Source organism: Gossypium raimondii, chromosome 9 (assembly GCF_025698545.1).
Source record: "Gossypium raimondii isolate GPD5lz chromosome 9, ASM2569854v1, whole genome shotgun sequence".
Taxonomy (NCBI): Eukaryota; Viridiplantae; Streptophyta; class Magnoliopsida; order Malvales; family Malvaceae; genus Gossypium; species Gossypium raimondii.
In genome coordinates, this window is record NC_068573.1 from 29,586,822 (window position 1) to 29,600,167 (window position 13,346).

The 13,346-nt window shown below is 34.2% G+C and overlaps 1 protein-coding gene across 1 annotated transcript; it reads left to right on the top strand.

The window, feature by feature from the left end:
• Nucleotides 1-188: 188 nt before the first annotated feature.
• LOC105797619 (protein REDUCED WALL ACETYLATION 2) lies at nt 189-13,214 on the top strand. The gene is given in 17 exon segments (XM_052621212.1): nt 189-301; nt 380-437; nt 440-470; nt 569-712; nt 820-842; nt 845-875; nt 979-1,051; nt 11,496-11,565; nt 11,568-11,653; nt 11,861-12,183; nt 12,185-12,342; nt 12,418-12,537; nt 12,696-12,739; nt 12,820-12,868; nt 12,871-12,904; nt 12,989-13,051; nt 13,154-13,214. Coding segments are annotated over 17 exon segments (1,401 nt in total). The 5' UTR covers nt 189-268.
• The last annotated feature ends 132 nt before the right edge of the window (nt 13,215-13,346 follow it).

Sequence of the window (13,346 nt, forward strand, 5' to 3'; positions counted from 1 at the left end):
TAAAAAATAATGATTTATTTTGGAAATATACTCTTCTTGAAATTTTTTATTTTTATTTTTGCAAAATTTAGCTAAAAAAGGTACCTCACGAAAAAAAAATGTAAACTAGTACATTTTGCCTTAAATTTATTAACTCACTGTCTAGTACACTCAAATACGCTCTGTCCAAAAAAAAAACCAAAAACACTTTGTTTTGGCGGCTTAACTTAAGTTTTTATTATATTCAAAAGAAAATTCAGTTGTTCTTTTCCCGGAAGTTGCCAAATTAATGATTATCGTTGGTCCGATCACTCTTGGTCAGGTACGTTTCAGCATTCTCTGATGTCCTTCGATCTTACATTTTTAAAATTATTTTTTGAATTTTGAATTCTTTTTCTAGGTGTCTTTTTTTCTCGGTATATTTCCGATGATTTCAGCTTGGATCTATGCAGAATATTGTAGTACAATAAAGATTCCCTCGCATCCAATGCGTAAGCGCTCAATTCCACATTTTTCTTTGTAATGCAGTTACAATTAGCGGTAATTTGTTGGTGAAAAACAAGTAACTTTTGTTTTTGTATTTTCGTAGTAGGCAATCTGATGTGAGTTTCGTTGAAAGCGGAAACAATGCCGTTGAAGAGGATGATAGAGCGGTTTTATTGGAAGGCGGAGGTCTTCAATCAGCTTCTCCTAAAGCTCGATTCTCAACATCTTCCTTGTCTCTATTTTTTAAGTTTGTCATTAGAGCCTTTGATTTTTTTTTTAATTTTAGTTTTTGCTCTCATTTCTTTCGATTTTCGTTGATCAGTGGCTTAATTTCTATGCTTTTTTTATGTTAAGGTTTCTTATGATGGATGAGACTTTCTTGTTGAGAATCGGCTGACACTTCGAGCTATGCAAGCGAATTTCACTTTGCTGATTAATATATGAAGCATTTATATCTGAGAATTAATAGTATGTAATCTAACTTGCTCTCTGTTCTTAATTATGTTCATATAGATCTGAATTTGGTGTTCTTTTGGCGTAGTATTACATTTACGATCGCACTGATGTGTTTGCCTCTTCCAAAAAGGTGAATATGAGTACTTCATCATGAAAATTCATGATGCATTTCCTTCTTATAATCATGTGGCCAAAATAGATTTTAAATTGGAGGAAATGCTGAATTTGTTAAAAGGTTTAAAGAAAAACAATTTGAATTGAAGTATGAACTACTGAACACTCTATTCTTCTTACCAAATGTTGTAGCAAGCCATGCATTTTAAAATTCACTGCAACGAGTATCACCTAAAATGTTGTTGTCGAAACCATCTTTTGAAAAACAAAATTTTTAGGTTGTCGACTTCAAAAAAATTAAAATTGGGAGTCGCCACCAATCTTTTATTAAGGTGTGATTGGGTCACCTAAAAAAACGGCTTTGGTCTACAAATTTTAGAAAAACGGGTTCGGGAGTCGGTTACGTATAAGGAAGGATTAGCACCCTCATTACGCCCAAAAATTGGTACCTAATTAAATAATTAATGTCTTAATGTCGAAAATTTGAAAAACGTAATCCTTAGCAAAAAACTTAAAACATTACATATTAAGACCCTTATCATTTCAGAGAAAGAAAATACCACACCCAATACGTTAGGGCACGACATTCTAATTTTCCCCAAAAATGAATTAGGGCAAAATACTAGTGCAATAAAATTTAAAAGAATATCCATTTATTTAAGATTTAAGAAATCGCGGCCCAATACGTTAGGGCACAATTCCTTTAGAATCTCAAACTCGGAATATTTCCTTTATTATTTTTTTAAAAATATTCATTTTGAGAAATCAATGCGTCACATCCAATACGTTAGGACACAACGTGTTGAATTCCCAATAATGAGTTCTTATTTTTTGATTAAAGAGAAATGCTCGATTGTTAGATTTAACGAAGAAAATCGGAACCCAATACGTTAGGGCTCAATTTCCTTGAAAATCCTAAATACAAGCACTATCTCAATTTTGAAAAGTTTGAAATCGAGTAAAAAAATGATGTGATGCTATATTAAATATACCATGCAATAATACATATTACAAACATCGTAGAAATAATATAAATAAATGAATAAATAGAATCAATATACATAATAAAAATAATCACATACAAAATATCAAATGAATGATCAAAATAAAAAAATGAATTTTAACATATAAACGAAAACATGAATTAATAATCGAATGAAGAAAATAAACAAAATATAAAGAATAAAAGGCACATAGTATATATGCATTGAAATTAAAAGTCATACACATGAAACTTATACATACATGATGCATTTATGAAAATAAAGGAAAAAATTATAAAGTATATAAAAATATATATCGCATTTTAAAAAATAAATATGTTCATATATATAAAATTAGTTAAAAATATTAATATATGTACATACATATGTATACTAAAATAAATATATACATATAGATAAAAAATAATTACATATAAATAAATAAAAATAATAATTATATTATACTACAAAAATAAATATATGATATGAAAAATATATATACATATATTTTTTAAAAATAATTAAATATAAAAAAGAATAAAAACTAATTAATAAAAATAAAGAAAATGAAAAAGACTAATTTGAACTGTAAATAAAAACTCGAGGCAAATCTATACATAAATGGAAACCGAATGACCAAATTGAACGCAAGATATTACATGGAGGGACCGGAAGGGAAATTTTCCCTATTTCCCTAAACGGCGTCGTCCAATCAGGATCGAATTGAAATCAAAAATAAATAAAGGGGTAAATTTAAAAATAAAAACTTAATTACAAAAATATTAAAAGGCGGAGGGCCTAAATAAAATAAATAAATAAAATTTGCGGTGGTATCACCTTCTCCTTTTTTAAAATCGTAAATAAGTAAAAATAATGGAAAGAAAAAAATAGTAAGCCACCTTTAAAAACCGCCAATCGTTTTTTTTTTATTCCTCCTCTTTTTTCTACAATGAAGGAGAGGCCTCTATTTATAGTTGAGCCTCCCAAGTCCAACGGTACAGATCAATTACATCAACGGCTAAGATTAAAGGGTATCTACAAATTAAATCTCTAAGATTACAAAATCATATCTTCTAAGATTGCATATGATATCTAAGATTATATATTGCATATCATATCTAAGATTGCATATCCCTGAAGATTATGTTTCCATAAGCTTGTAGATGGACCTTCAACCTTTTCAAGTAATGGGCAATTCCGATCGGGCCAAATGATATTACTTTGGGTTTTTTTTGTGAGCCGGGGCTAAAATTGGGTATTACAGCTGCCTCTCTTTGCTCGTTGTCGGTAACAGAACGGAGCAAAGACTTTAGAAATGGCCAATTTTGCCCGAATACTGGATCTTAGTGCTCTTCTTCTTCAAGCAGCCACATTCCATCCTACTGCATCTTAAAAATGTATAAGAATTGGTGCTTCAATCTACTCCACTACAATATCAAGGAGATAGGACTTACAATCTTCAACATATTCCACTGTTGACCAGGGAGATATGATTACTGGTTTCAATGTACTCCACTGTAACCACAGGGAGGTAAAATCCGCAATCTTCGATCTGCTCCACTACTGCTTAGGGAGATAAGACCTGAAATCTTCAATCTATTCCACTGTTGTCCAGGGAAGTAGAATTACTGGCTTCAATGTACTCCACGATAACCACAGGGAGGTAAAATCCGCCATCTTCGATCTGCTCCACTACTGCTTAGGGAGATAATACCTGAAATCTTCAATCTATTCCACTGTTGTCCAGGGAAGTAGAATTACTGGCTTCAATGTACTCCACGATAACCACAGGGAGGTAAAATCCGCAATCTTCGATCCGCTCCACTCTCGCTTAGGAGATAAGACCGAAATCTTCAATCTATTCCATTGTTGTCCAGGAAGTAGAATTATCGGCTTCAATGTACTCCACGATAACCACGGGAGGTAAAATCCGCCATCTTCGATCTGCTCCACTCTCGCTAGGAGATAAGACACGAAATCTTCAATCTATTCCACTGTTGTCCAGGGAAGTAGAATTACTAGATTCAATGTACTCCACGATAACCACAGGGAGGTAAAATCCGCCATCTTCGATCTGCTCCACTACTGCTTAGGGAGATAATACCTGAAATCTTCAATCTATTCCACTATTGTCCAGGGAAGTAGAATTACTGGCTTCAATGTACTCCACGATAACCACAGGGAGGTAAAATCCGCCATCTTCGATTTGCTCCACTACTACTTAGGGAGATAAGATCTGAAATCTTCAATCTATTCCACTGTTGTTCAGGGAAATAGAATTACTGGTTTCAATGTACTCCACTGTAACCACGGAGAGGTAAAATCCGCCATCTTCGATCCGCTCCACTACTGCTTAAGGAGATAAGATCTGAAATCTTCAATCGATTCCACTGTTGTCCAGGGAAGTAGAATTACTGGCTTCAATGTACTCCACTGTAACCATAGGGAGGTAAAATCCGCCATCTTCGATCTGCTTCGCTGTCAAGTAGGAAGGCAATATCTACTATCCTTAACCTGCTCCACTACAATCGAGGAAGGCAAGGCTTTGTTTTCGATTTGTTTCGCTATCGATGCAGGAAGGCAAGATCTGCTATTTTCACTGATCTATTCTCTGGGGAACATGACCTGTATAATGAACCTAATTATGCCTAATGATTAGGATGGCATGATCAAAATGCATCAAATGCTCCTAACTAGACATGTGTGAATGGTGTTTGCATGAATGCAAAATTTTATTTTTCCGAGAATGATCTCGCTTAGGTTGTCATTACTCGAAGTTTATTAAGGCTTTGTGACTGGCGTACTACAACGCCTTCTTGCTTGACTGGCTTTTCTGAAGAAACATTTAGCCAGGTTGCCCCCCACTGTGAACCTCCAAGTTTAATCCATTGGGGCACAAAATTTGGATCATCCTTCTCCCGTTGTGATCCAAGGGTAGAAAAATCTGGCTTTCTCTCAATCCTCTCCTATTGTAATTCAAGGATACAAAATGTGAAACTCCTTGGTCCTTTACACCATTCTCAGGGTGTCGTACCAAAGGCTCACGCACAAATGAAGGCTTTCTTCTCCGAGGAAACCTCTTTCTATTATCTGTGATCATTGCTTGCTTGTTTATTAAGCTTTGTCATCATCATGTCATTTGTTCACTCAATGTTTTTGACAACAAAATCCAAAGAAAAGGTTCTAATTTAGACTCTTCCTTTCCAGATTTCCAACCTTTAAACTTGGTGCGTTCTAAATAATAGTCATGTTTCAGGTTCCTATATTATTTAGAAACTTCTAGAGTAATATACAAAACTTCCCATGTGAAAGTTTTATTAGTCCATTAATCATTATTTCAATGCAACATTCTTGCAAAAAGGGTATAACAATGGATGAGAATACAATTGGTTCTGAGCATAGCTCAAAAGGAAATGATTATCAAAAATAGGTCTCAAGGCATCCTTTGTGGATTTTCACCTTGGCCTCTCCATTTTCTTTCATTTTTCTTTTTCTTTTTCTTTTTATCACTTTTATTTTTTTATTTTGATCTTGACGCTTTTTTTTTTGAAATATTTTTTATTGAATCTGAACTCGTAAGATTAGGCATGTCCTTGTTATCCCTTCTGATCAAAGTCGATGCTTTTCCGGATAAGGCCTTCCACATAAGGTCCTTCCTAGCTTGGGATGAAGTTCTTTTTGTATGGGAAGGATCTTCTTCAATACCAGGTCCCTCTCAATGAATTCTTTAGGGCGGACCTTTTTTGTGAGCTCGCATCATTTACTTTTGGCGCATTTGACCATGACGGATAACTTTGAACATTCTTCCTCAATCGGTATTGGATCCAAAAACTCAGAGAGAAAGAATCTTGTCTTCAATAGGCAAAACCGCAATGGACCCAAGAGAAAGACATTGCCCTGGTAGATTTTGTTTTTTTTTTGTCATCCCCTTTTTGGTGATATGGCATTAATCATGAACAGACTGCAAACTTTTGATATTGTGCTGTTGTTTAGTACATTGTTAGATATGATCATTTTGGCATTCCATACTGATTCTTCACGAATTTGCTAACTGTCGATTTTGTGACATTGACATATGAAGCAGCTTCCACCCATTTAGTAAAGTAATTGACGACCACAAAGATGAATCAATGATCGTTAGACTCTTTTGGCTAGATTGACCAAATGACCTTTATGACCCACATATGGAGAAGTCAAGTATCCCAATGATTCTTTGTAGGGTAAGATTCGTTTCTCGACTTGTTCTACCATCCTTAACAAGTCCGGAAATATGCTACAATCTATGTCATCTTCAAAGTCATGAGATCCCTCTAAACACATGTCTCGCTCAAAAGGAGCTTCTGAGTCTGTAGCAGCATCACTCATGTCGTTGATATCTAGGGACCTATAGTAAGTACAAAAGAATATACAAAGAATGTACGAATTTAAGAATGATTATTTGTACAATATAACTATGAATGTGGAAGAAAATCCAAAAGAATGATTATAAAATATATTGGCTCAAAAAATGAATGCAAAGATGTATTTTATTAGAATAACGACGTTCAGAAATGTGCCTATTTCGCAAAGGAATTTTTATCATTTTTAGGCTAAAAATAACAAAATTGTTCTGAACATTACTCTAAATAAGCTCTAAAAAACTACAGAGATTTCTTCCGCAGTTCAATTACTTAGAACACTTCTAAGTTGATAAGGGCGAATATCTTCAAGGACCCTTGCAAATTGTGTCTTCAAAAATGGCATTGATGTGAACGCCTCTCAACATTTCTTCATACATCCCATTCACCCCCATTATCAAATGTGATTGGGTAGCGAATTTTCTGCACTAGATGAATTGCTAAATTTGACAACGCCCATACCGATAAGCCTTTCAACCACTTTTTTGAAGGTAATGCAATTTTCTATAGAATGCTCCGTAATTCCTACATGATAATCACATTGTGCACTTGCATCATACCATTTGGGATGCGGGGGCTGTGGAGGCTTTACATGTAAAAGAGAAATAACATGCGCATTGAATAAGCTTTGATACAGCTCTTTGTACGACATTGGAATTGACGTGAACTGGAGCTTTTCAGTACCTCGCTTCACACCTAATTCTTGTCTTGATGAACTCTGTTGATTAGCAATCGATTTGCCGTACGTATTCACGCTGTTTACCTCATTTTCCTTTTCTTTTGAGGCTTGCCTTCTGTTATTTCCTCCAGCATCAATCTTTCCGCTCCTTATGGCGCTTTCAATCATTTCACCATTCATGATTTTGTCAAAAAAGCTTTTAGTTGCACTCCCTAACATATGTGTGATGAATGGGGCCTTCAATGTATTAACGAAAAGCATCGTCATCTCTATTTCTAAAAGAGATGGCTGAACTTGGACGGCAACCTCCCTCCATCTCTGTGCGTATTACCTGAAACTTTCACCAGGCTTCTTCTCCATGTTCTGCAGAGTAATTCTATCAGGTACCATGTCAGTCACATGGCTGTATTGTTTTAAGAACGCCTGTGCTAGATCTCTCCATGAATTATCTGGGTACGGCTCAATTGATTGTACCACTTGGATGCTGCCCCTGCGAGGCTATCCTGGAAACAATGTATCAGCAGTTGGTCATTATTAACATACCCAGTCATCCGCCTACAAAACATGGTAACATGAGCTTCGGGGCTACTAGTTCCATTGTACTTCTCAAACTCAAGCATTTTGAATTTATAAGGGAGTACTAAATCCAGAACCAAGCTCAATTCTTTAACGTCAATTCCATGGTAGCTCTCAGTACTTTCCATCGCTCTAAGTTTTTCCTCCAGCCATTTGTACTTTTCTTCGAGTGTTTCGGCAATTTATTATTCATTTTCTCCTTTTTAGCTGTCTCATCGAAATCAATGATAGCAGGATTAACAAAGTTGGCTCCGAGGTTAGAGCCTGATCCTGCCTGGAGATTCATTAGCGTTGCAGCGTCACTCGGAGGATTAATGGTAACAGAGGACCTACGCGGGTATATCTCAACTTGTCGGGGGTAAAGTCCGGAGGATAGACAGGTCCCTCATTGTCTCTTTCAATATTGAGCACATAGTCTTTTCCTTTATCAGTTCCTTTGTTAAACCATTGAGTTAACTGAGCCATCATACTCCCTTGAGATTCCATCATTTTGTCTATCATTTTTTGCTGCTCATTCATTTGCTTTTGAATTTGCTCCTGCATTTCCTTTTGGGATTGTTCTAGTCTTTCCATCCTTTGATCCATATCATTAGTTTTTGATCGAGTACCGTAGCGGTGTTTAGTAGGCTGGTTGGTTTCCAGATTAACTGAGCAGTGATTTAAATTAATTAGAATTTTTGATGAATTTTAATGCTATGATATCATGTAAAGCGAATGCATGAAATGAATGCATAAAGAGACGTTGATTCTGATTCAATTCCATTTAGAAAACTTTACTAGAAAACAAATCTCTTTACATAAAATGGATATTTATATGGTCTTGCCCTCATAGGTGGAGATATTCGATCCTCTTCTTCATTCGAGCATTAAGATAAATCTCACGAACTATTTAAAAAACGTCTCTTCTATCTCCTTTTTTGCTCGATTCAGGTCGTAACTTGTTGCTCACTCATCCTCGTGATGCTCGTTGGCTTCTCTTTAAGAAGGTTCAGCAGCTCTCAAATAATCTTTGTCATCTTGAATCCTTGGGCAACGGAGCCATAGCCGTGTAGTCTTCCATTAAATTATCATCCTTCTCTTATCACGTGTTCTTGGACCATATTCGGACAACCATATTGTCATCCATTTTATCAAGAAACTCATTTTCTTATGACAAGCTCTCTATTTAACAACTGAACGTGAATCAACAACTCTTTTTTATGATGAAATGAAATGCCATGTCATGCAATCAAAATAAAACACAAAAGGTCAATAACATATATAAACATAGAAAATAATCAAGAAATAGTAAAACATCTATTCGGATATCTACCAGAGTTTAGTGCGGTTCTACCTAAGGTAAGCTCTTAAGGCTCATTATATGCGATTCGGTTCTAAAGTAAAGGTACCCGAACCAGCAGATTCCTCAATCCTCACCCATTATAGGCTCATATGGACCGAGTTCAGTTCAGGGGAATACATTTCCCTATGGCTGCACGGAGATGAAAATCTCACGAAGACATAAGTACGGATGTATCCCGGAAGCGGTCCACTACCCTGCACGGAGGTAAAAACCTCACGAAGGACTAGTTTCTCGCTCTCATTTAAAGGGTAAAATCATTCAACCCATGTAATGTGTAGTGCAAACAATACTTAAATACATTAAACAAGAAATAATGAATGCAACTGGCTTTTTAAAACAAGTTTCATTTTTCGACTATAAGACAAAAATTAATCAACTTTGTGGCTCGACTCTCAAAATCCCCAGTGGAGTCGCCAAGCTGTCGAAACCATCTTTTGAAAAACAAAATTTTTAGGTTGTCGACTTCAAAAAAATGAAAATTGGGAGTCGCCACCAATCTTTTATTAAGGTGTGATTGGGTCACCTAAAAAAACAGCTTTGGTCTACAAATTTTAGAAAAACGGGTCCGCGAGTCGGTTATGTATGAGGAAGAATTAGCACCCTCATTACGCCCCAAAATTGGTACCTAGTTAAATAATTAATGTCTTAATGTCGAAAATTTGAAAAACGTAATCCTTAGCAAAAAACTTAAAACATTACATATTAAGACCCTTATCATTTCAGAGAAAGAAAATACCACACCCAATACGTTAGGGCACGACATTCTAATTTTCCACAAAAATGAATTAGGGCAAAATACTAGTGCCATAAAATTTAAAAGAATATTCATTTATTCAAGATTTAAGAAATCGCGGCCCAATACATTAGGGCACAATTCCTTTAGAATCCCAAACTCGGAATATTACCTTTATTATTTTTTTAAAAATATTCATTTCGAGAAATCAATGCGTCACATCCAATACGTTAGGACACAACGTGTTGAATTCCCAATAATGAGTTCTTATTTTTTGATTAAAGAGAAATGCTCGATTGTTAGATTTAACGAAGAAAATCGGAACCCAATACGTTAGGGCTCAATTTCCTTGAAAATCCTAAATACAAGCACTATCTCAATTTTGAAAAGTTTGAAATCGAGTAAAAAATGATGTGATGCTACATTAAATATACCATGCAATAATACATATTACAAAGATCGTAGAAATAATATAAATAAATGAATAAATAGAATCAATATACATAATAAAAAATAATCACATACAAAATATCAAATGAATGATCAAAATAAAAAAATGAATTTTAACATATAAACGAAAACATGAATTAATAATCGAATGAAGAAAATAAACAAAATATAAAGAATAAAAGGCACATAGTATATATGCATTGAAATTAAAAGTCATACACATGAAACTTATACATACATGATGCATTTATGAAAATAAAGGAAAAAATTATGAAGTATATAAAAATATATATCGCATTTTAAAAAATAAATATGTTCATATATATAAAAATTAGTTAAAAATATTAATATGTGTACATACATATGTATACTAAAATAAATATATACATATAGATAAAAAATAATTACATATAAATAAATAAAATAATAATTATATTATACTACAAAAAATAAATATATGATATGAAAAATATATATACATATATTTTTTAAAATAATTAAATATAAAAAAGAATAAAAAACTAATTAATAAAAATAAAGAAAATGAAAAAGACTAATTTGAACTGTAAATAAAAACTCGAGGCAAATCTATACATAAATGGAAATCAAGGACCAAATTGAAGCAGATATTACATGGAGGGACCGGAAGGAAATTTTCCCTATTTCCCTAAACGGCGTCGTCCAATCAGGATCGAATTGAAATCGAAAATAAATAAAGGGGTAAATTTAAAAATAAAAAGTTAATTACAAAAATATTAAAAGGCGGAGGGCCTAAATAAAATAAATAAATAAAATTTGCAGTGGTATCACCTTCTCCCTTTTTTTAAAATCGTAAATAAGTAAAAAATAATGGAAAGAAAAAAAATAGTAAGCCACCTTTAAAAAACTGCCAATCGTTTTCTTTTTTTATTCCTCCCTCTTTTTTTTCTACAATGAAGGGAGAGGTCTCTATTTATAGTTGAGCCTCCCCAAATCCAACGGTACAGATCAATTACATCAACGGCTAAGATTAAAGGGTATCTACAAATTAAATCTCTAAGATTACAAAATCATATCTTCTAAGATTGCATATGATATCTAAGATTATATATTGCATATCATATCTAAGATTGCATATCCCTGAAGATTATGTTTCCATAAGCTTGTAGATGGACCTTCAACCTTTTCAAGTAATGGGCAATTCCGATCGGGCCAAATGATATTACTTTGAGTTTTTTTTTGTGAGTCCGGGCTAAAATTGGGTATTACAGTTGTTATTGCTTGCTAATTAAGTTTTCTCTTTCATCATCTGTCTATGCAGAACTATAATCGGGATCTCTTCTTGTTCCTCTACTTCCTTCTAATCATAGTTTCGGCGATAACTTCTTTCAAATGTACCATGATAAGTCACCATTTTCAGGGAAATCTATACTTCATTTGAACAGACACCAAACTGAGGAGTGGAAAGGTTGGATGCAGGTTTGTGATTCTTTCACATGACTTTGTAAATCTGCAAAATTTTCTTCCCAGAATATTGTTGCCTACTTATTATGATAGGGCACGGGTTGGATTGCATAAAAAGTTAACAGTCCATCAGCTGATGTCAGTTATACTTCAAGCGTTCAAGCATTGTGCTTCACCGGGATCAATAGTCTTACTCTTAACTATTCCCCCTTTATTTTACAGGTTTTGTTTTTGATGTACCATTACTTTGCAGCAAAAGAGATCTATAATGCTATCCAAGTTTTCATTGCTGCTTATGTGTGGATGACTGGATTTAGGAACTTCTCATATTATTATGTAGGCAAAGATTTCAGTCTTGCTAGGTTTGCACAGGTATAAGTTCCCCTAAAGTGAATAGTATATAACCTTAATATAATTTTTTTCACATTCTAACCTTGAGTATTTGGTTGAACAGAAGATATGATGACTAAATTTATTTTTTTTTGCTGTGTCATCCTCAATAATAGTTATATGTTGTACTATATATGCCCAATGCATACTGTGTTCTCTTATAGTTTTTGGAGCACTTGGTGTATAAAATAAGTACAAGGAGAAAGGGTCGGTCATTGCTCTAAAACACATTGCCTACTTCTTGGTGGTTATCCTAGTTTGGGAAGTGCCTGGAGTGTTTGAGGTTCCCTGGAATCCATTTACCTTTTCGCTTGGTGGGTAACTTTCCAAAGTATAATTTCTATTTAAACTATTTTGTGTCATACTGATGGAAAGAAAAACTGTTGCAGGATATACTGATCCTGCAAAGCCCAACTTTCCTCACTTGCATGAGTGGCATTTCCGCTCAGGCCTTGAACGTTACATATGGATTATTGGAATGATCTATGCTTACTACCATCCAACTGTAAGTTCTGATGCAATTATTTTCCCTCTTTTGGTTGTATTTTCTGGCTATGAAATAATGCAATTTACTTAGGAATAGCAATGATCATACCCTATTAGTGTTTTCCTTTTAGAGTCGATTGCTTGATACTCTGGAGTTATTGTTGCAGGTTGAACAATGGAGGGAAAGTATCAAATCAAATGGCTGTGACGATAATAGCCCTGACAGTACCATATACACCTCTTGACTTATATCCTGTTTCCTAGAATTTCCATCTTTATTGATGAAATGTTGATAAAACTTGTAGATGGGGCTATTCTGGTTTGAATACATATACAAGCTTGAAAATATCACATACAATACCATCCTTATACCTCATGGATCCCTATAACGTAGGTCTCAATGTTACCTTTGTTTATGTTACATATCTACACAATTTTGCTTTTTACTCGAGCCTCATTTCTTGTTTTGATCAGTGTGTTTATATGTTTACGAAATGTCACCCAGTCCTTCCGGAGCTACACTTTAACCCTTTTTGCGTAAGTGGGCTTTAATTCATCTCTTGTTTTATTCATTTATATATTCTGAAGACCAATAAGGACAAACTAATTTTTGTCTGATATTCGTCTTTTGTTTTTCAGATGGCTTGGAAAGATAACACTGGAGACATATATCTCACAGATCTACATCTGGCTGCGGTAAGTTGAAGTTGATAACAAACAATTGAAGAAGTCATCCTCGATCATCCCGATTCTCAAAATATGGAAAATCGGTTAGGTTAGGAAATGATCTAAAGTAAGTATAAGGACTTCCAAATGAAGTGTTACTTTTTGT